At 45.5% G+C, this 24887-nt stretch overlaps 1 protein-coding gene across 7 annotated transcripts in view; it reads left to right on the top strand.

Moving 5' to 3' along the window:
* The window catches only part of NUMB (NUMB endocytic adaptor protein), a 181672-nt gene that overhangs the window by 134557 nt on the left and 22228 nt on the right, over positions 1 to 24887 (top strand). For all 7 annotated transcript variants that reach the window (XM_077464567.1, XM_077464573.1, XM_077464571.1 and 4 more), the window contains 3 exons: positions 3136 to 3210; positions 7429 to 7569; positions 9090 to 9294. In XM_077464567.1, coding sequence (XP_077320693.1) covers positions 3136 to 3210; positions 7429 to 7569; positions 9090 to 9294 — 421 coding nt within the window. The remainder of the gene's footprint in view (positions 1 to 3135; positions 3211 to 7428; positions 7570 to 9089; positions 9295 to 24887) is intronic.

A 24887-nucleotide genomic window follows, 5' to 3' on the forward strand; every position in this document is an offset into this window, starting at 1 on the left:
AAATTAGGTGAACTTTAAATCTGTATTTGAAGCTGACTCCAATGCTTTAAAACTGTTAGTAAACTATGAAGGCCTAATCCATAGATAACTAGCACATCTAGACACTCTGAAGGGAACTTGTCAAAACTGGAGCAGCGTGGATCTGGAGCAGATGTGCATGGCAACCAGTCAGCGTCTACCTTTTTTATTTTCAAAGCTTAACTGAACAAACAGAAAATCTGGAAGCTGGTTGCCATGCACAACTGCTAAAGATTATCTGCTTCAGTTTTGATAAATTCCCCTCAGTGTGAGCGAGTGGACCATAATCTGCTTTGGCAGTACAGTAAAGGACACATTTTTAACATTTTCAGTAATTTGAGTACAAAGATTTAGCGGCCAGAATGCAGAAAATTTGACTTCTGAGCAATAGGTGTAGATAGCGATAGCCATCTGAAGATTAGCTCATCTCCAGACAAAACTGTACAGTGTTTTTTGATATCCTTCAAAAGAGTATATGCTTTTGAGAAATTTGGGTTGCTGTCCATAACCCTGTTGTGGAGGTTTCACCACCCTTCCTTTTTCAGTGACAGCCTTTGTTGCAGGGCCATAAAGAAGTGGGGCCGTAGTTGCTGGGACACGAAGGCAGAGAGGCAATAATAACCTGACAGACCCAATTTTGCTGAGAAAGTGTTTTGGGTTTCCAATGAAGAGATTTCCCATCTGTTCCAGTTCTGAAATATGAAAATCTATCCAAAGGGATCACCGAGCAAATCTTGACAAGGTTCTATCTGTAAGCAACTCTGTCTCAAAGTTTTGGCTAGATTTAGAATTTAAGCTGTTTTAACCACTTAAGCCCCGGACCATTTTGCTGGCTTAAGACCGGAGCACTTTTTGCGATTCGGCACTGTGTCGCTTTAACTGACAATTGTGAGGTCGTACAAACAAAATTGACGTCCTTCTTTTTTTTTTTTTTTTTTTTCCTCACAAATGCCGCTTTCTTTTGGTGGTATTTGATCACGTGCATGGCGGCAAATTTAAAGGGACCTACCTGTACGCCCATTTGCCTGTTCGTGCAATTCTACCAACGTACATCGTCGCACGCCGGTCGGGAAGTGTTTAAGTTCAATACAGTTGTTTTTAATCTTGGCTAACGTCAGGATTTGCCTCTACACAAATTAGGCAATTATGGCCAAGTAAGTTATACAACTGCGTTACTAAATATTTTGGTAGTGTTTGGATTGGTATTAACTTGCCTGCCCCTTTTTAGTTGGTATATTAGAAACTCTGTTGTGGGAATTCAACAGTATTTTTGCTTTGTGTAGCACATTTTTGGTAGAGTACAAAGGCATTCTGTTTAATGCAAAGTAGCCTTTATGTCTTGGTGGCTTACTGTTTTTGAATCTTCACGTAGAAATACAGTATGTTTGACGAAGTACAGTTTAGCTTAAGCCCATTCTTTCTTCTTATCCATAACATGACACTTCCTTGCCCTATAAAGTTAACAGCCTCAGATGATACACAGGGATGAAGCAAATCTACCTACATAAGTTTTACATCTATATCTGCTGCCTTCCCCTTTCTATAGTCTTTAGAAATCTTACCTTGTGTTAGAGATTTTCTCTTCCTGTTAAGGACTGGTAGTGGAATCTTGGCATACAGCCAAGACAGCTGATTGGAGGAAAGGCACACTCTCCCTTTCCTCATAGGTAGAGACTCTTGGAGCTGTTCTGTGAATTGGGCAGCTCTGTGTTTAATCTATTTATAGCAACCTCCCACTACATAAATTTCAGGCTGGTTTTATCGCCTGTGTCTGAGAACTTGTCAGACGTTATCAGGCCGGTAATAGAGCTACAGGACAGAAGAAATGCAAGGGACTCTGTGCTTTGGAGAGAGATAAAAAAAAACACTGCAGATATGTGCCCAGCTCAAATTTTATGAATCGGGTTTATATCCACTTTAAATAGACATATAACACCAGAAGTTCACAAGCCTTTGCTTTTACAAAAAGGTTGGCTAATAAGACGCTTTAAAGTTTAAAGGACTTTTGTGTAATTGGCAAATGCCTTTCCAGTATGTAAGCAAATCTTTAAACGCCCTGTGTGCCTGGGGCCTAATTTGGCATATATTCATTTCTCACTCCTGGATAGTGCTTTTGACCAGCATAGCTAAGCCCAACTCTTTCACCATCTCCTTTAAAATTGCAGATACCAAAACAAAAAGTAAAAAAGAAAAAGAGAAAAAAAAACTTCAATCAAAATGTTTTCACAGGCATCTGCCAAGAAACCTAAACATTACTGACAGGTTCTTGGGTTCTTGCTGCACTGTCTGGACCATCCTGGTCCCTGTACGCTACAACATCTTTAATGAAGTAATTACTCCCATACATATCTATGTATATTTCTACACCAATGTTTCTCAACTCCACTCCTCAGGTACCCCTAACAGGTCATGTTTTTCAGGATTTCCCTCAGATGAAATAGCTGTGGTAATTACTAAGGTAGTGAACCTGATTCAAATCACCTGTGCAAAATAATGGAAATCCTGAAAACATCACCTGCTTGGGGGTACATGGGGACTGGAGTTGAGAAACATTGTTCTACACAACAGAGAACAGGCAACAGGAATTAATTAGAACTGGGAATGCAGTAGGGATGTTTTTTTTATCACATTTAATCTGTAGGCCTTCAGTTTTTCTCATAAGAGGCTACCCGTAGATGTTCACTTTTTCCTCACTGGAGTGTGCTAGATGTGCTGAACCTGGACTGCCTAAATGCCATTTTTCAGGTGTGGTACAAATTAACTAATAAAGGTACCAGTGGAGTAACTCCTTACATATGTGTGACGATTTCCTCAGTTTTGGTAGATTCTCCAGTCCAGGTAAAGAATTTTGATGCAGAATTCTTTCCATCCCAAATAATGTTTGCAGTAGTATTGTTCTAAGTAATTCCCTTTTGAGATGCTGCTCACCCTTTCTCTGCAGTGCTTTTCTGACCCGCTGTTCTGCTTTGGTGAGTGACTTGGCATGGATCTTGGGTAAATAGGCGTTGGCTTTCCATATATTTTAGATTTGATTTGCTTTTATTTTAGGTTGGTGGATAAATTCAAATTTTCACTACAAGTTTGTAATTGCATGTTTATTTTCTTAATCCCTTAAAGACGGGCAAGAAGGCAATCAAGGCCGTGCTGTGGGTTTCAGCTGATGGCCTCAGAGTTGTGGACGAGAAGACCAAGGTTGGACACTTTTCTTGTTTTTCTTGGCAATTTCCCCCCCTTTATGTTTACCCCTTTTGTGAAACAAAACAGTGCGTTAAAGAGGAACTTTACTTCCCCTGTGTCCATTTGGTTTTTATAGTAGTTATAAAGGCAGACTTTTTTTTTTTTTTTTTTACCATTCTGTGCATTAAAGAACTACACCATACACTAACACAACAAGCCAAACACGCTATTTAATAATTTTTGTCATTCACAGCAAACGCAGCCATATAGATAAATCACTCAAAAACATAACCATGCATTTCTGGCTGCAGCCATCTTGAGAAAGGACAGATGATTCATGTAGCATTTACTTCCTGAAATCCATCTGCCATTAGCTCAGATATTCAGGCTTGAGGCTGTGCTTAGCAAAACCCTCCTTCCATCATGAAGACTCCTAGGATGTATGACCTCATTTGCCTAGGCATGGGAAATGGAAAGCAACTGAAGACATGTTAAAAGTTGAAAACAAGTATACATGCTTTTGTTGATCTATGTGTTATAGAATGCAGAGAATCAAAATCGGTATGTATCTCAATGGTAACATTGTATTTCAAGTGTGTAATGACATATTGTTCAATGTCTAATCTCATGTACCATGCAGAAACTTTAATGAAAACCGTGAAATAATGTTTCTTACATCCTAACTGTACCTTCCCGCTTGGGGATTATTATTTTTTTTCCCGTACGCTACATTTATTGTAACCTTCCAACTGTCACTGTAACCTATTGAATTTAACTGTTCCACAAATAACGTACTTTGTAAAAGAAGACATTGAAATAACATAATTAAAAAATAAAAATGTTTGAAAACAAGTAAATATGATAGGAAAGTATATCTACTAATGCTAGCGGCATAAAGATTACAAATGTTGTTGATTTGAGGTAGTGACGTGCCGCTTTAAGGTAAAAAAAAAAAAAGGAAAAAACCCCTGCGTGCAGCTCCCCCAAATACTTATCTGAGCCTGACCTCGATCCAGCCATGTACATGAAAGCAGAGGCTCTCTCCTCATTGGCTCAGACAGCAGTGGAAGCAATTTTCCCCTGCTGCTGTCAATCAGCCATTGAGGAAGCGGGGTGGGCCAAGCTACGTTGTATCGATAGACATACAAAGCTGGCTCAGGAGTGGCCCCATGGTGATCATCTTGTTGTTGTGATGGCATGCGGCAGGAGAGAGGCGCAATGAGCACTGGCAGTGGACTCCAGAAGCTGAGGTATCGAGGCAGCTTTGCACAGAGCAGGTAAGTATGACTTTCTGTCTTTAAATAAAAAGGTTGCATTTAGACCACTTTAAGTTTAATCCTTCTGTCTATCCTGAATTCATACTCTTATTCCTCCCCCCCCCCCCCCCCCCCCCAGTGAATCTGGTGCTGCACATCTGTGATCCGCAACTTGGCTGTAAAACACAGGTCCCCCACATCTTCTCAGACATCATCTAGAGTCGTGTGTCTACTTGTTTCAGGCAGCCAGCCACGATGGCACGTGACATGTCGGCCATCTTCCAAAGAGTGAACGGAAGCCAATGCCTCCTGTGATATGTGATTTGATGAAGTCCAGACTTCAAATGCCTGGACTGAGCCTAGGCGACAATGGGGGGGGGGGGGGGGGGCTGGATCATGGAAAAAATGCATGAAAACATCCCCCATTTCAATATATGAAGAGAGGAGGAATGTAATGGGGGGGGGGGGGGGATGTGTTTTGTTTTGTTTGGGAGGTAGGGATACAGTTGCTTGTTTTTAAAAGGACAAGCATGCAGGGCTTTTCATGGTTTTTATTTCCTGACAAGTCACTTCACTGATGTGGAGGATGAGAGTTTTTAGACTTGTACACAGTGGCGTAACTAGAACCTTCAGGGCCCCGATGCAAGAAACCATGAAGGGCCCCCCCCGAACCCCAGCCAGGGCCCTTCCCTCCGAGTCCGGCGGTGGAACTCCAGGGTGTGGTCACAGGTATGACCTTTGTGAGCCATGTAGTTCCACCACTGGTATCAGTAGTTTTTTTTTATTATGATTTTTTTTATTTTTAAGTGCCCCATTGGGGGACTGTCCCTAGGCAGGATGGGGTCCCCGTCCCCAGAAGAGATGAGGTCCTTTTCTCCAGGGCAGATGAAGTTACTGCCCCCAGGTGAGAAGGGGTCCCTGTCCCCAGGGGAGGTGGGGGTCCCTGTCCCCACGTGAGAAGGGGTCCCTGTCCCCAGGGGGAGATGGAGGGGGTAAGTAATGGTGTGTGGGGGATGGGGTCCTCTCACTCACCATGACCAAGCTGTAGGCCGCGCACTCATCCATGTTGGCCTGGGCGCCATCCAGTGTGCTGGACGGGCGATCAGCATATCTCCCAGAAAGACCTTTCATCATCTGTGTATAGGGGAGGAGGGGAGTTGGCTGACAAGCCTGCAGTGTCCTCCGGGGAGCCGGCTCTCATAGGGCTGCACTGCATCTGTGTGCTTAAAGTTTGTTTACCCGGGAGAAGTATGCAGAGCAGTGTGGGCCGGACTCGGGGGGGGGGGGGGGGGGGGGGACTCTGGCTGGGGAGAACAGACATTCGACTGAGCGGCAATGCATGGTGCAGGAGAGGGGTACTCTGAGGAGCCGGCCAAGGACACAGGTCATGCGGGGAATGCACAACTAAAGAGCAGCCAGTGCGATAGTCGAGCATGGAGCTCTGCTAGTCACCCTCCACCTCCAGCCACCCGTGTGCATGGTGCACTGGTACCCTTAGCTGCCTATGCTGCAGCCGGCCATATGTAGAGGGGGCTGCATGGGCCCCCTGCATCACAGGGCCCGGTTGCGGTGGCAACTGCTGCACCCCCTATAGTTACGCCCCTGCTTGTACAAGATCTACATGCTTGTTCTAGGTGAGTGACCCCAGAGCTGGCACCCTTTAAACAGTCAGCAGTTTGAGCTGACCATAATCTAAGCCATAACCTTCTATCTTACACTAAATTACTGTCGGGAACCATGCATCGGACTGAGACAGAAAATGCAGTAAAGACCACACCTTTTTAATATAATGATAAAAATACAGAACTGTAAACAGTCAAAACAAAGCCAGTAAATCAGGAAACCAGAGATCCGCATAGTCTGAGGCAGCAGAACAGGATAAGGAACCAGAAGGGACATCAGCGGGACAGAGTCTTCAACAGGAACGCAGCAGACAATCTCTATATGTTTGACGAAGGCAGGAAAGGGAAGGAATGAACAAGGCAGTTTAAATATCCTGAAGTGGGTATTGAAAACCAGCTGAGCCACTGGAGGATCAATGATTGCTGACAATTATCAGGCAGCTGAGCAGCCTGAACACAGAGAAGAGAGCTGCTAAAAACACAGACCTAACAATTACCACCATAAAATGGCTTATTTATGTTCTCCGTTACAAAATAATTGGTGCCAATCTTAGTCTTGTTCTGAGATCTAGGGAGTGACCGCCCCCCTCTTGCCACAGGGACACTGGGATTAATTAACAATTAACATAGATACTTCTTGGCAACACAAGACCCCTTTGCCAACCTGGCCACTTTAAGGCCAGGTCAGATTCACTTTTTGTACTCGCGCACACAATGTGGTGGTCCTTTTTTTTATTTTTTATTTATTTATTTTTCTGCCTCTAAATTACCCCGCTATTTCAATCCGTGTCGATGTACACATAGGTGTTTAGAGGCAGAAAAAAATTCACTGCCAGCAGGTTCAGAAGCAGCTGTGTCTTGGCAGAAAAATCACTTGACTCATGTAAACGTGTTTAAACGCATCAATGGCTTGAGCGGTAATGCATTTTAATGACCAACATTCTTCTCCATGAAACAAATTATTGCCCAAGTGCTTGATGTGCCTAAACACTTATAGATGCGTCAAGCGTGTTTTTTTTTCTGCCAAGACACGACTGCTTCTGAACCTGATGCCAGGGTTCACCAGAGAGCAGTTATTCCTTCTGCTGGACAAGTTCATGAGCCTAGAAGGAACATTCGGTCAACTGCAGATATAGTATGCCCATGATGACTGGCAGAGGTAGCCAAACAAATGTAAAGCGATGTCTCCTAACCAGGCTAAAATTGCGCTGCTACTGTACAGTTGCATAATTTCAGTGAATGCTCACAGAAAGGGTAGTGTCAGAGTTGTGCCTGCTGTGTATTTTCCTGTTTGTCCCCCACCTCAACTGACTGTATTTTAGTTGGTAACAAGCCGTGTTTGCTTCCTCATGCAGGATCTTTTATTAGACCAAACAATAGAAAAAGTGTCATTCTGTGCTCCGGACAGGAATTTTGACAGAGCATTCTCCTATATCTGTCGTGATGGGACCACAAGAAGATGGATTTGCCACTGTTTTATGGCTGTTAAGGACACGGTCAGTATTGAGAAGACTATAATGACATAATTTTATTATTGCGTATTAACTAATTGTAATGTTGTGAAATAATAAAAAATTTGTAAGTCTAAAGAGGGAAGACGCAGGGCAGTTCCCATGTACTTAGCTTTGCAAATGTTTGCTATCCTGTATGGCAAAGAACTCCTTTCTGAGAGGTCAACTACTTGCCAGTCATTTGTGGGCATATGGTCTCTCTTAATTTTACCAAAATTGGCCTCTTGATTGTGTATATGTATATATGTGTGTGTGTGTGTGTGTGTGTGTGTGTGTGTGTATATATATCTGCAATTTGTCACTGAGATAGAGAAACGATACAAGTATTTGGCTAACTTAAAATAGGTTTTATTTTCAGAGCACAGACAATGACGTGTTAGGTTTATGTTTTTTGGGGGGGGTTTTTTAACCACTTTCAGACCGGACCATTTGGCTGGCTTATGACCAGACCACTTTTTGCGATTCGGCACTGCGTTGCTTTAACTGACAATTGCGCGGTCGTGCGATGTGGCTCCCAAACAAAATTGACGTCCTTTTTTTCCCACAAATAGCTTTCTTTCGGTGGTATTTGATCACCTCTGCGGTTTTTATTTTTTGTGCTATAAACAAAAATAGAGCGACACTTTTGAAAAAAACGCATCATTTTTTACTTTTTGTTATAATAAATATCCCCCAAAAATATATTTAAAAAAAACATTTTTTTCCCCCTCAGTTTAGGCGGATAAGTATTCTTCTACATATTTTTAGTAAAAAAAAAATTGCAATAAGCGATTATTGGTTTGCGCAAAAGTTATAGCGTTTACAAAATAGGGGATAGTTTTTATGGCATTTTTATAATTTTTATTTTTTATTTTTTTTACTAGTAATGGCAATCAGCGATTTTTATTGTGACTGCGACATTATGGCGAACACATCGGACATTTTTGACACATTTTTGGGATCATTGTCATTTATACAGCAATCAATGCTATACAAATGCATTGATTCCTGTGTAAATGACACTGGCAGTGAAGGGGTTAACCAGGGGGTGTCAGTGTAGGGGTTAAGTGTTCCTAGGGGCGTTATACTAACTGTGGGGGGCTGGGCTTTGTGTTGGTGAACACTGATCTTTGCTCCAATCACATGGAGCAGAGATCAGCGTCACTTGTTGCTAGGCAGAACGGGGAGATGCTGTTTACAATGGCATCTCCTCGTTCAGCCGCCCCGTGAGACGATCGCGGGTATCCCCACGGCGATTGAGTCCGCGGGACCCGCGACTGGCACGCGAGCATGCTGGCGCGCTCGCGATGGCAGGGTGGCATTTAAAAATGGATGTACCTGTATGCCAATATGCCTGCCCGTGCCATTCTGCGCCGGTCGGGAAATGGTTAAACTTAGTCTCTTCTTAAAACTTGCCCTGAATACATTTTTAAATGTTCATGTATCTGACATGGCACCCTTTTTTTCACTTGAGATTTGTTATCTAATGTCCATTTAGCAACTTTTTTTTTTTATTATGAATTTAGGGTGAGAGGTTAAGCCATGCTGTTGGATGTGCTTTTGCTGCATGTCTGGAGAGAAAACAAAAACGTGAAAAAGAATGCGGTGTAACCGCTACCTTTGATGCCAGCAGAACCACCTTTACCCGAGAAGGCTCATTTAGAGTTACCACTGCCACAGAACAGGCAGAGAGGGAGGAGATCATGAAACAGATTCAGGATTCTAAAAAAGGTACCCCTCTTTTTATTTCCTTTCCTCATTTGAGTTCTACTCTTCTAATGTTTTAATGTAGCTTTCTTGCTTTTTCTTCTTTCGTCCATCATGGGACACAGAGCACCATAGTAAATACTATGTGGGTTATAGGCCACCTTCAGGTGATGGATACTGGCACACCCTAAACATGAAGTTGCCTCCCTATAGAACCCCTCCCATACTGGGAACACTTCAGTTTTTTTTTTTTTTGCCAGTGTCCAAGGTGTTGTTCACTAGTGAAAATGTGCTCTGAGGAGCTCCAGGAGGGATCCTTGCTGGATTTAAATACCCTCCATAGACCGGATCCATCCAAAGTCTCACTGAGGCCATGGTGGATGATACCCGGGCCTCATATACAAAGCATGAGGTTTTGCCTGTAATGCCTCTTTGCAAGGCTGGACCCTGGGACCAGAGCTTTGGTCATTCTACATTAAAGTTTTTTTCTGGCGGGGTCCTATTACAGGTCCAAGGGAGTGGAACCCCAATTAAAAAGGCACCCGGTCCTTGAAGGTTTGCTAAACACAGCCCGCCGTGATGGATGAATGTTGGAGCTGTCTGTTAATTCAGAATACTGTGGCGAGAATAAGGTAAGGGAAGAAGGCTTTCTTCCTTAGGGAAAAATGTTGTCATGCCTTAAATCTCCGCTAGAGGGAGTATGTGCACATACCTTAATCTGTTGTCTTCACTTCAGCTCAGTGTCAGTCTGTGTGTGGCCGCAGCAGCTTGCACAGGGGGATTCCTCACGAGGTAAGAGATCTGCCATGCTTTTCTCCCCCCCCCCTGAAAGGGACCAGGAAGGTTAGGGAATCGGCAGGGGGTGTGGAAGTCCTGAGTTTCGCTCCACATGTGTTTTTTCTCTTCCTGCTTGTGTCGTCGGGCTCTGAATTCACCCCCCCCCCCCCCCCCCCACCCCCATGTTGGGTCTGTGGACCCGAAGGCGCCCACAGCGTACGTGGAAATGTTTTTTGATAAACAAAAGGATGGGGCGGGTTGACGGGCTTAGGCGGTAAGGGCACCAAAGGGCATTCCTAACATGGAAAGGACATATTTTTTTACCAGCGCTAGGCTGAACTTGTATAGCGGCATTACACTGTCAAAAGTTCAGCAAATGGTGCATTTAAATAGTGCCTCTGCTTTTGTGCTTGGGACTATGCGTACCAAAAAAGACACCACAAAGACCAAAAAGGTACCAAAGATTTCACCCTCAGGCGCTAGGAATCCTTGACTGAAATACCAGATATGGCAAGCCAGAGTGAGCCATTGGAACAAATTGGTGGTGCAACTGCTTCTCACATCTCAGCCCCTGTATAAGTCACTGAAGATGACTTTTCCTCTGCCCCGAGAGAGCCTAGAGGGAAGATTAGCGGCTTTGATTGCATCCTCCATCCAAATGGATAGGAAGTGTGTTAAATCTCCCTCCCCCACATTAGACCCTTTTCAAGGGGAACAGTGGGTACAGGATGAGCTGTTACCCTCAGGTGATCAGGAGGAATGACAAACCGATGACTCCTCTGCAGAGTAAACAACGGTAGATGAAACCTTTTCAGTTTTGCAATCTGAGAAGTTGTTGATACAAGCTCTTATGGCGCTGCTTCATTCTACTTTCATGCTACCTCGAAGGGAGTCTGCTGTAAGTTCGACTTCTTCCTTGGGTTCCTTAAAAACTTCAAAGCCTTTGCATGCGTCTCCTTTTTATGCATTACTAGAAAAGCTTATTAGGCTGAATGGGATCACCCGGATAAGCATTTTCCCCCTCCAAAGAGATTCTCTATCCCATAGAGGAGAAATTCACCAAAAAAATGTAATTTACCAGCAGATAACGCTGCAATTTCCAGTGTGATTAAGTCTAACTTGTCCAGTAGAAAATGTACAAATGCTTAAGAATCCAACAGATAAAAGGTTGGAGTCCCTGTTAAAGTCCTCTTTTTCTTTGGCAGATGCCATTACTCAGCCTGCAGTCACTGCAATAGACATATGTCAATCCCTAAATTTAGACAGGTCCTTAAAGAGGTTCCTGTACAGCAAGCCTGGGATTTGGCCAAGCTACTAAGAGCATTATGTTTTGCCCACCTTGCATTGTGTTAGTACACATGCATAGAATCCTGTGGTTAAAAAAAATTGGTCAGCTGAAGCACCATGCAAAAAGCTCCTGACTGGCTTTCCTGTTCATTGGGATTGGCTATTTGGGGATGATTTGGACAAATGCATCCAATTTCCAGTGGGAAAGTACTTTTGCCAGTCAAAAGAAAGAATAAACGCCCTTCATTTAAGCTGACTATTTTTCCTGCTCCAGGGGCATCTGCCTCTAGGCAGTGGCGGCGGTCTCCGCTGTCACTCTAGAGGAAGACCTCTGGGTCAGGCCCAGGCACAAAAGAAGTCCTGGGGCCGGAATCCTGCAAAAAAGAATTCTAAAGCCTCATTCTGAAAGTCTCCCCCCCCCACTCCAGGGTGGGGGGGGGGGAGACTTCTGCAGTTCTCAGTCTGGCAAGAGGAATTTCGGGACAGATGGGTCATCTCCAGGGTACAAACTGGAATTTCGGGACTTTCCACAGTCTCGTTTTCTGAGGTCAAACGTTCCCAAAGATCCAGGGAATATAATCTGTTTCGGGCACTAGACTGATTAATGGCTCAGGGGGTGATCATACAAATCCCCACAGAAGAGCAAGGTTTGGGGTTGTATCGAAACCTCTTTACGGTACCGAAAACGGAATGGAGATGTCAGACCCATTCTAGATCTAAAAAATCTAAATCCGTTCCTGAAGATTTGCTCCTTTTGCATGGAGTCGATCAGGTCAGTGGTTTCTATCCTACAAGGAGGAGAACTTCTATCGGAGGCATCTATCGACATCAGGGATGCATATCTGCATGTTCCTGTATTTCCCGCTCACCAAAGGTTTCTGCGATTCGAGGTAGAACATCAGCATTTTCAGTTTGTAGCCTTTCCCTTCGGGCTAGCTACAGCACCCTGGGTGTTTACAAAAGTCCTGGCCCCACCTCTAGCCAGGTTAAGGGCACAGGGCATAACAGTCTTGCCGTACCTAGACGATCTATTACTAATAGACCAGTTGGTGACTCATTTGGAGCAAAGCGTAGGCATTACAACCAGTTACCTCTAAAAAGGCTGGAGTACTTGGGTCTGATAGACACAGCCCAGGAAAAGGTGTTCTTTAATCAGGCAATGATCAATTCCATAAGGGAGCTGGTGCGGATGGTCAGGTCAAAAGGAGATCCCTCCATTCGCCTTTGCATGAGGTTGTTCGGAAAGATGGTGGCTTCATCCGAAGCAGTTCACTATGCCCAGTTCCATTCGAGACTGTTGCAAAACATCCTGTATGCTTGAAACAAAACAGTTCAAGCTCTAGATTTGCCAATGCGGCTGTCCTCAAGGGTTTTCCAGAGCCTCAGTTGGTGCTCGGTATCCGGGAATCTGCAGAAGAAAAAAACCTTCATACCCATAACCTGGAAAGTGGTACTGCAAGCAAGCAGTACTGGAAAAGACAACTGTCCAGGGATAGTGGTCCAGAACCAAAAAAGCCTTGCCCAGCAACATCCCAGAGATTCGGGCAGTGCATCTGGTTTTGAAGCCCTGAACATTCAGGTTACAGGATTGTCCTGTCAGGATCCAATCCGACAATGCCACAGCTGTGGCCTATATCAATCGCCAAGGGGGCACTAAGGGTCATGCAGCTCAGAGAGTGGTGGACCATGTTCTAGCTTGGGCGGAAAAGGATGTTCCTTGCCTATCGCCAGTCTTCATGCCAGAAATAGAGCATTGGCAGGCGGACTACGTGAGTCGCCAGCAGTTGTTCCTGGGGGAGTGGTCCATTCACCCCGAAATCTTGCTATATGCCAAAGATGGGAGATCCCGGACGTAGATCTTTTGGTGTCCAGGTTCAACATGTAGTTTGTCAACTTTATGTCAAGGACAAGGGATCCACTTGCATGTGAGACAGATGCGTGGTGACACCATGGTTAGGCTTTATTCCTTATAAAGTTGCTGCCACGTCTTCTTTGCAGGATCAAGCTGGAAAACCAAAGCCAGCAATTATTGTAGCCCCAACATGGCCCAGAAGGTCCTGGTATGCAGAAATTGTAAAGATGGCGGCAGGGGATCCATGGTCCCTTCCACTTCAGCCAGACCTACTCTCAAAGGGGCCAATATTCCATCCTACCTTACAAACTCTACGTTTGACGGTTTGGCTATTGTAGGCCACATTCTGAAGAGACATAGTCTCTTCGGGTCAGTGATTTCTAGCTTCATTAATGAAGCCGGCTTCCAGAGTTGTCTATCAGAGGGAAGGCTTATGTTTCCTGGTGTGAATCCAAGGGTTGCCACCCTCGGAAATATAACATAGGTAGAATTCTTGTTTATTTTTTTTTTTTTTTCCCTACAAGTACAAATTAAGCTGGCCTTGAATTACTATTAAGGGCCAAGTCTCTGCTTTATCAGTCTTATTTCAGACTGCTTGCTTCGCGTTCTTTGGTCCGGGGTTTTTATACAAGGGTTAATGCGGCTTATTCCGCCAGTTAGACCACCCTTGAACCCTTGGGACTTGAACTTAGTTTTTTGTCAGCATTGCATAAACGGCCCTTTGAACCATTACAGCATAACTCCCTTGGTCCTTATGACAAGGGAAATAGTGTTTTGAGTTGCTATACCCTCTGCAAAAGGGTGTCGGAGTTGGCCGCTCTTTCCTGTAAAGAAGCCATATTTAATTAAGGTGGTTTTAGGTTTCCACCTAAACCAGATATTGCCCTACCGTCCTTTTTTTTTTTTTTTTTTTTTTTACGAAACCAGGGTCTAAGATAGAGAACAGACTGTCAAGGTCTATTTAAAGACGACTGCTCAGGTCTTGAAAGACTGATGTTTTTATCAAGCTGCCAGAGTGTCCTAGGAAGGGAAAGGCAGTGTCGAAATCCACTATTGCTAAGTGGATTCAGCAAGTCTATAATTCAGGCCTAATGGTTAAAAGGTAAGATTTCACCTTTTCATGTCAAAGTGCACTCTATTAGAGCAGTCAGTGCTTCTGGGGCAGTGCATCACAAGCCTCCATGGCTCAGGTCTGCAAGGCCGCAACTTGGTCTGCAGTCCATACATTCACCAGATTTTATCAAGTAAAAAAGGGCATGAGGATATCACCTTTGGGCACAGTGTGCTGCAGGCAGCAGTATAGGTCCTCAAGTCTGTTGGCGCCCTATGGGTTGTCTCTCCCTCTCCACAAATAGCATTGCTATGTGACGTCCCACATAGTAATTACTATGGTCCTCTGTGTCCCGTGATGTACGATAAAGAAAAGAGGATTTCCCAAGTGTTCTTCCAGGACAGCCCTTGAGAGATGGGGCTCCTCCCATCGACACAGGAAACACATTGCCACAGTTCAAAAGGCGGTCCCTCAGGTCCCTGGTCAGTCATTTGTGTTTCCTCCGTCGGAGGAACATGTTGCCAGGAACCTGGAGGCCCCTCTCAGGGGCTGCCTGAGAACCTGTTAGCCATAAGGGACCGGGTCCTGTTTTTTGGCTGCAGTATTGGGTCCATACCTTTCTTTGTGGCTCGGGTACCGTCCAGCTGATTCGGAGCAGACCCGTTACCCTCCTCCTTCCAGTGCCGAGGTGGCCAGGGGCAGAATGGCGCCGGTTTCCCCCAGGAGCGGTGAGTGGAACCTTCCATCTCTGCTCCTTGTTGCGGTGGGGTCGGAGACGCCGAGCGTCACTTCCGGCGGAACCGCGTCATCACTGCGTGCCGAGACTTCCGGTTCCGGGTCTCTAAGGGTACAAGGAGGAGAGGGAGAGCCAGCGCTGTGCCTGTGAAGCCCGACCAGCGTCCAGCTATACCGGATTAGCGGCGGGATCCGGAGCGTCAGAGGGGGACCATGGAGGCTATTCCCCAGGATACTCCGGCGCAGACAGGCACCAGCCAATCCCAGGTAGGCTGCTGGGCATGCTATTACTCTGGTGGAGTGGTGGTGTTTGTAGGCTGGGTCCTGTAGTGCCCCACGGTGGCGGTTTACTCACAGTGAGGTTGTTTGTTAGTGGTGATTCTAAGGAGGGACATGGTGCTGACGCTAAGAAATCTTTTGTCTTCTTATTTTCAGGCTAAAGAGATACCAAGGGAAGACAAGACAGGCCGCAAAAAGTGCCCTAATTGTGGGAATAGGTTGTCCTCTGGCTCTAACAAAGCCCTATGCAAGCAATGCATTGCAAGCTTGCTTAAATCTGAGGCAGATTCCCCTTTAGCAGAGTTTTTAGGCTCCTTTAAAGAGGAAATGGCGTCGACCTTTAAGTCCCTCCGGGAGTTAATCACTGATGTGGGATCAGCTGCAGCTGCCTCCACGAGTAAAACAACTATAATCTCCTCCTCACCATGCCTTACAACACCCAGCTCAGGGGAGCCCCGTATGGTCAGGGAGCCTAGCCCCACGTTGATTAGCCCCGAATCCTCTGACACTGACTCGGGTCAGGAAGAGGATCAAGCAGCATCTAAAGCCTCAAAATATAGATTATCTCTCGAGGAAGTAGATGAGCTAATGGGGGCTATCTATGATACGCTGGAAATTGAGGAGGAAGAAACTCAGTTATCCAGACATGATCAAATGTATGAGGCTCTGGGGAAAAAGAAAGCAAGGGTTTTCCCTATACATAAGGTGCTTTCTGACCTTGTCCTTAAGGAGTGGTCTGAACCAGATAAAAAGGTTTTCTTTCCTAAATCCCTTAAGAGAAGGTTCCCTTTTGATGAGAGCCCAGAGGCGGTCTGGAATAAAAATCCTAAACTAGACGCCCCTCTGTCCAAAATCTCAAAGCAGGCTGATCTGGCCTTTGAGGATATGGGCCACCTGAAAGATCCCATGGACAGGAGAACAGACATTGTCTTAAAGAGGGCCTGGGATGCCTCTATGGCAGGCTTAAAACCAGCTCTAGCCACTTCTTGTGTAGCTAGAAACCTGGAGTTCTGGTTATCGCAACTACAAGAACATTTAAAAGCAGGCACTCCTAGGGGGGAGCTTCTGAAATCCTTCCCTATGCTTTTTAAGGCCACCAGTTTAATCTCTGACGCCTCCACGGACTCCGTAAAATTTACGGCTAAGTCTGCAGCACTTTCAGTGGCAGCAAGGAGGTCAGTATGGATGAAAACCTGGGGGGGAGACACGGCGTCTAAAACCCGCCTGTGCAGCGTCCCTTTTTCAGGAGACTTAGTCTTCGGGCCTGAATTAGACTCCGCCTTAGAAAGGACGGCGGATAAAAAGAAAACCTTTCCCGCAAAAAAGAAAAATTTTCAAAGAAAATTTTTTCGTCCCTTTAAGGAACCCTCTAAATCAGAGAAGAGTTCAACCCCCAAAAAACATTGGTCGGGACATAAAGCGAAAGGAAAAGGGGGCATACTGTTTAGCCGCCCCAATCAGGATCCCAAACCCCAGTGACGTCAGGGTTCCTGTGGGAGGAAGATTAAGCAAATTTCTTCCACAATGGGAAGAGACAACCTCGAACGAGTTTGTCTTAAATATAATAAAAAGGGGTCATGCGCTGGAATTCCACAGCAACCCTCCTTCCAAGTTTCTGGTGACAAAGCTTCCAAGTCACTCAGAAAAGGCCAGGGCCTTACCTTTACTGATAGGGGAAATGGTGGATCAAGAGGTATTGACACCAGTCCCTATTCAGGAACAAGGAGACAGTTTTTACTCGCACATTTTTGTGGTAAGAAAGCCGTCAGGGAGATTCAGACTAATTATGAACCTCCGACCACTGAATCGCTCACTCCGTTACAAGAGATTTCGGATGGAGTCCATTTATTCTATAAAGAATCTCCTGCAGAAAGAGATATTTATGGCAACCCTGGATCTAAGGGATGCTTATCTGCATATTCCAATAAGGGAGGAATGCCAGAAATTCCTTCGGATGGCAGTGCAGATAGACACAAAGGTTTACCACTTTTAGTGCAGAGCACTTCCCTTCGGTCTATCATCCTCCCCAAGAATCTTTACCAAGGTTCTCGGAGAGGCTTTAGTTCCACTGAGGCTTCAATCAGTCTCAATTATCCCCTATCTAGACGATCTGCTCCTAACAGCACACTCGGAGAGTCGTCTTTCTCAGGATCTGGAATTGACTCAACTCAGCCTGAGTCGATTAGGGTGGATTGTCAGTCAGGAGAAATCCAAGACAACCCCAACACAGGAGATCCTGTATCTGGGTTACTGGATCAAGTCTGTAGATCAGAAAATTATACTGCCGGAAGAAAAGATTTTAAATCTGTGGCAGAGAATATCTTTTCTTCAATGCAGCCCCAAATGTACGGTGAGGGAAGTAATGTCGGTCTTAGGTCTTATGACGGCAGCCATTCCAGCCGTACAATGGGCCAGGTTCCACCAAAGAGACCTTCAGGGTTTTCTGTTAGAACAATTAAAAGGCAGAGATCTGGAGGAGGAGGTATCGATCCCCTCAAAGATAAAACGCTCCCTCTGGTGGTGGAAGGACAGGGAGAACCTAAACAAAGGGGTTCATTGGGTCCTTCCTATCACTTCAACACTAACAACGGATGCAAGCAGTTGGGGCTGGGGAGCACACCTCGGCTCAAGCTGGGTCCAGGACAAGTGGACCCCGGAGGAGAAATGTGTCTCTTCCAATTGGAAAGAGCTAACAGCAATCCTGAGAGCTGTTCTAGCTTTTCACCCCGCAATACAGGGTCACCATCTACAAGTCCGTTCAGACAATACGACGGCTGTAGCATACATAAACAAACAAGGAGGTACCAGAAGTCCTCGTTTGATGTTGGTAGCCAGACGCATTTTCCAGCGGGCAGAAGCCAATCTGGAATCCATTTCTGCAGTTCACCTGAAAGGGGAGCTGAACAACAAGGCGGACTTCTTGAGTCGACAAAAGATTTCGAACCAAGAATGGTCCTTACACCCAGAGGCATTCAATCTCATAACAACTCACTGGGGAAAACCAGAGGTAGACCTTTTTGCGAGCAAAAAGCATGCAAAGGTTCCCAATTTTTTCTCGCTAAACCCAGGAGATCAGCCCCTGGCGGTAGATGCCTTGCAAACTCCATGGACTTTCAGTCTGGCGTATGCATTTCCCCCTCTTCATCTCATTCCGAGGGTCCTAGCAAGATTCCTCAAGGAGAAAACCTGTTTGAATCTAGTAGCACCTTTTTGGCCCAGGAGACCGTGGTTCACAACGTTGCTACAATTGACAGATTGTCCGCCTCTAAGACTTCCCTACAGACAGGACCTCCTGTCGCAGGGACCTCTTTACCATCCACAGGTCGCCACACTGAAGCTTTCAGCGTGCTTACTGAAGAGGAAATCTTAAGGAGTAAGGGCCTGACAGATGAGGTAATTGCGACCTTACTACAGAGTCGCAAACCAGTCACGAGGGCTATTTACAAAAAAGTCTGGAAAAAATTTAATAGCTGGCTGAATAGCCGTGACATAAATACGGCTAATATTCTACAGTTTTTACAGGAAGGTGTAAACAAGGGTTTAACCCTAAGTACTATTAAGGTACAGATAGCTGCCTTAAGTGTGTACCTAGATGAACGCTTACAGGAAAATCCTTTTGTCGCTAGATTCTGTAAGGCAGTCGCTAGACGTAAGCCAGTCAGAATCACCAAAGTCCCATCCTGGGATTTAGCAGTTGTACTAAAAGCTTTCTTGGGGTCACCCTTTGAGCCTATCTCAGAGGCCTCCCTAAGGCTTATTACATTTAAGACAGTACTCCTGGTGGCAATCACTTCAGCCCGTAGGGTCAGTGAAATCCAAGCCCTTTCCATCAGGGAACCATTCCTACAGATCCTAGAAGACAGAGTCATACTAAAGACAGACCCTGGGTTCTTACCAAAGGTAGCATCTAGCTTCCATAGGTCCCAAGATATTGTCCTCCCTTCATTTTGTCAAAATGCAGCAAATGAGAAAGAGGAACGTTTTCATTTATTGGATGTGAGGAGGTGTATTCTAGAATATCTTAAAATAACAAATCCATTCAGAATCTCAGACTCCCTTTTTGTCCTTTTTTCCGGACAGCGTAGGGGACAGAAACTTCAAAAGTAACCATAGCTAGATGGATTAGGCTAGCTATAGCAGAGAGGTATAAGGCCTTGAATAGAGATCCTCCTGAGGGTGTTAAAGCTCACTCCACAAGAGCGTTGTCTGCATCCTGGGCAGAAAGAGCTGGTGCCACCCCGGAGCAGGTATGTAAAGCAGCCACATGGTCAAGCTTTTCCACCTTTACAAGGCATTACCGACTGGACTTAATGTCTAGTCAGGATCAGGCCTTTGGGAGGAAAGTCCTCCAGGCCGTGGTCCCCCCCCTAATCTGGTAAGTACTTGGGGATCCTCTCAAGGGCTGTCCTGGAAGAACACTTGGGAAAACTGGAGTTAGTACTTACCGGTAACTCCTTTTCCGGTGGTCTTCCAGGACAGCACGATCCCACCCTTTATTTGATTATAGTGATGTACTAATGTTATTACCTGTTATGGTTTATATGTTTTTCAGTTCCATCCTTCGGTTCTTGGTGAATGACTGACCAGGGACCTGAGGGACCGCCTTTTGAACTGTGGCAATGTGTTTCCTGTGTCGATGGGAGGAGCCCCATCTCTCAAGGGCTGTCCTGGAAGACCACCGGAAAAGGAGTTACCGGTAAGTACTAACTCCAGTTTTTAATTTTAATTTTAACTGCTTACCTGTAAAATCCTTTTCTTGGAGTACATCATGGGACACAGAGGTCCCACCCCTCTTCCCCTGGGGTATATGTATATTGCTTTGCTTTGCTATGGTGTATAGGGGTGCAACTTCCTGTTTAAGGTGTGCCAGTGTCCATCACCTGAAGGTGGCCTATAACCCACATAGTAATTACTATGGTGCTCTGTGTCCCGTGATGTACTCAAAAGTTTTTTTACAGGTAAGCTGTTATAAAAATCCTATTCGTTTTTACCAACTGGGCATGTTCTGTAATGCTGGAGACGTTTTGCTGCCTATCCAAACTGAGTGTTGGGAACATATCCCAGCATATACAGTATATCCACCTTAATCTAGTCACCTTGGAATGCATCAAGCCAGATATTAAATGTCCAAGAACATGATGGCAGGTGCCCTTGGACAATAAACATCTACTCTTACACATTCACAATGTCTTATTGTAATCCCTTTTTGTAAAAATAATTATGAACCCTAATATGTGACTGTCTAAAAAAAAAATATATAATACAATTATATTTTATATATATATATATATATATATATATATATATATATATATATATATATATATATATATACCGTATTTGCCGGCGTATAAGGCGGCTGGGCAGATAAGACGACCCCCTAATCTTCCATTTTAAATGTTGGATTGTGGTATACTTGCCGTATAAGACGACCCCCTTCCGACCAGTCTGTCAGCCTGCTGGATGTGCGGTAATGCTGTATGTTCAGTAGCGCTAAGCCAATCACAGCGAGCGATGTATTCTATTAAAGAATACAAAGCCTGCTCGGATTGGCAGGGGCTGTAACATCATCAGCCCGCGCCTCTGACTCTCAAAGCCAATCAGAGCAGGCTACCGTATGTAGCCTGCTCGGATTGGCAGAGGTGGTTACTCCAATCCGAGCAGGCTTTGTATTCTCTAATAGAATACATCGCTTGCCAGGATTGGCTCAGCGGTGTATACAGTATTACCGCACATTCAGTAAGCATCCAGAGGGATGCTATGCAGCGGGCGACTTGCATACAAGACGGCTTTGCTTTATACCCGGCGTATAAGACGACCCCCACTTTTTGGCTGTTTGCTTTTAGTGTAAAAAGTCGTCTTATACGCCGGAAAATACGGTATATATAAATACAATATAATTTTTTGTGCTGTGCTAGCTCCCTAATACTCTGCTATAACTGCAGTAGGGTTAAAAGTGCTAACATAACATTATAAAATAATAACAAATAATTACTGCAGTAGTACATATAAGTGACTGGTATCGCCATACAAAATACCACATCATAAATTATGTATGTGTATATATATGTGTGTGTGTGTGTATATATGTGTGTGTGTGTGTGTGTGTGTGTGTGTGTATATATATATATATATATATATATATATATATATATATATATATATATATATATATATACACATACATACATACATACATGTGGTATTTTGTATGGCGATGCCAGTCACTTATATGTACTACTGCAGTAATATATATATATATATATATTTGTAATCGGAGTCTTCAAGTGGGAAATGCAATATTACTTAAGAGACAAGGCCTGAGGTGTGCCATGGCCTGGATGGTCAGTATGCCTGAAAAGAGGGCATACCCTGAATGTAAGAATAAGAAAAATACTATGAGTATGAGTGAATAACCTGGGGGAAACGGGTGGGTGGGCACCTAGAAAACCCCAACCCTGGCCCTGACAGAGGAGGAGGGTTATATAGTCTCCGACTCCTCCCACAAATACAGGCTGGCCTACAGCCAGCCTTCTAACTTGTAATCGGAGTCTTCAAGTGGGAAATGCAATATTACTTAAGAGACAAGGCCTGAGGTGTGCCATGGCCTGGATGGTCAGTATGCCTGAAAAGAGGGCAAAAAGACACAAGTTTAGGTGGGAGAGGGAAGGTAGAAATCCCATCCCTAAAATGACGTATGCCCAACCGTAAGTAACCGGTAAGTATCCGCTGTGAGAGTAGAACCCACCGACTCCAGACCTGGAGATGAGAAGGAACCTCCTTAGAGCCTGCAAGCTACGCAAACCCAATTGAACGTCCCGTGAAGGATAGGATGAGCCTGATGCCCAAGGTGACCCGGACATGAGAATGCACTGCTATGAATGAGAGGATACGTGGGGAAAAGAGAGCAAGGGCTGACCCGAAGAACCCCTACAACACACACCAGAAGAAGCACCGTGAAAACACCCCTTCCCATACCTGGTAAGAGGATGTGAGAGGGTGAGTGGCAAAAATACCAGTGATAGGAGAGGAAACCTGGCTGCCTGATGGATGTGATGGAGTAGATGCCATGGCAAGCATCATCAACATGGCGACACCAAGACAAACTGGTCCCACCGGATGCGAGCAGGTCATGCTACTGCCCGAGACCTCCCCACCGAGACAGAATCCTGAACCGAGGAAGGAGAAACAGACTCCAACCCAGGGGAATAAGTCCCATAGCATGAACCAGCCATGCCCAAAGTGACTAAAGCACCCCCCTCCCCACCTGGAACAAACCGGGGAGGAGCAAAGATGACTGGACCGACGTCCCTGAGCAGTACTCCAGGCAACCTCCTAGACAAGAGATCGGGGCTGAGAGTGGAATCCAGAATGGTGACGACGTCGCCCAACCTACCACCTAAGGACCGTGGCTTGGACACACCCTGAGAGTATGAATCCCAGGGCGGTAACCAGGGCCTCTATGCAACAGGATGTCCACTAAAGAAATTGTTGTCTGCTTCCAACCTGAGGGTGCACCCAGTGGCGAAAAGACATCTGTACGTGAGTGCAGGCATGGTTGATATTGGTATGGATGCCAAGACGGCCCAACCTGAAAACGCAACTAGAAGGAAAGACAGACAACCAGACATGAGAACAACAACAACGCCCCTCTGCCTACCTACGAATGAGAACATGGCAGAAAAGTCAAGACCACAGCGCATGAATGAACCTAATGATGAACCCCCCCCCCCGTGTGTGAGTTGAGAAATAGTGAGTTAACCCGAGTAACCTGCAGCGCAGAGACAGGTAATTAACAGAAACTCAGGCCTAGAGTACCCACAGACCGTGGTGGGTAAACGTACAGGTGTGGTGAATGAACATGCATCGTATGACGTATGGTATACAGGCGAGAAGATTGTGGTCAACAATCATTAATAACGAAACCTCAGCCCGTATGGATCTGTAGACGTGACAGATCCCGATGTGCGAGCCCTAGCTAACTGACCCCGGTACAAACATGAACACAGATACGATAAGACATGACAATGAATGCAGACAAACCTAACCAGAATATGTCATAAGTGAACGCCCTTCTGCGAACTCTGAAGCCAAACACAGAGGTTGAAACACCATGACAGAACCACTGAACAGAAACACTATGACCGAAATACTGACAGAAAAATGTCACGACAATGCCATGACAGAAAAGCTAAAAGTTAACCTAGGTAGAACGATGACTGAAATCCCGGGGCAGAACGCTATGACAGACATGCTGGCAGAACGCTATGACAGAACTCCAGGGGCAGAACACTGACAGATGACCTGGGGCGGAACGCTATGACAGACATGCCGGGCAGAATGATATGACAGGAACCCAGGGCAAACCACTATGACCGCCATGCTGGACAGAGCGCTATGACGGAAATACTGGACCGAACGCTATGACGGAAATACTGGACCGAACGCTATGACGGAAATACTGGACCGAACGCTATGACGGAAATACTGGACCGAACGCTATGACGGAAATACTGGACCGAACGCTATGACGGAAATACTGGACCGAACGCTATGACGGAAATACTGGACCGAACGCTATGACGGAAATACTGGACCGAACGCTATGACGGAAATACTGGACCGAACGCTATGACGGAAATACTGGACCGAACGCTATGACGGAAATACTGGACCGAACGCTATGACGGAAATACTGGACCGAACGCTATGACGGAAATACTGGACCGAACGCTATGACGGAAATACTGGACCGAACGCTATGACGGAAATACTGGACCGAACGCTATGACGGAAATACTGGACCGAACGCTATGACGGAAATACTGGACCGAACGCTATGACGGAAATACTGGACCGAACGCTATGACGGAAATACTGGACCGAACGCTATGACGGAAATACTGGACCGAACGCTATGACGGAAATACTGGACCGAACGCTATGACGGAAATACTGGACCGAACGCTATGACGGAAATACTGGACCGAACGCTATGACGGAAATACTGGACCGAACGCTATGACGGAAATACTGGACCGAACGCTATGACGGAAATACTGGACCGAACGCTATGACGGAAATACTGGACCGAACGCTATGACGGAAATACTGGACCGAACGCTATGACGGAAATACTGGACCGAACGCTATGACGGAAATACTGGACCGAACGCTATGACGGAAATACTGGACCGAACGCTATGACGGAAATACTGGACCGAACGCTATGACGGAAATACTGGACCGAACGCTATGACGGAAATACTGGACCGAACGCTATGACGGAAATACTGGACCGAACGCTATGACGGAAATACTGGACCGAACGCTATGACGGAAATACTGGACCGAACGCTATGACGGAAATACTGGACCGAACGCTATGACGGAAATACTGGACCGAACGCTATGACGGAAATACTGGACCGAACGCTATGACGGAAATACTGGACCGAACGCTATGACGGAAATACTGGACCGAACGCTATGACGGAAATACTGGACCGAACGCTATGACGGAAATACTGGACCGAACGCTATGACGGAAATACTGGACCGAACGCTATGACGGAAATACTGGACCGAACGCTATGACGGAAATACTGGACCGAACGCTATGACGGAAATACTGGA

The sequence above is a fragment of the Lithobates pipiens genome, unplaced genomic scaffold, assembly GCF_037356315.1.
Source record: "Lithobates pipiens isolate NorthernLeopardFrog02 unplaced genomic scaffold, aLitPip1_a1.2 Scaffold_30, whole genome shotgun sequence".
Lineage (NCBI taxonomy): Eukaryota > Metazoa > Chordata > Amphibia > Anura > Ranidae > Lithobates > Lithobates pipiens.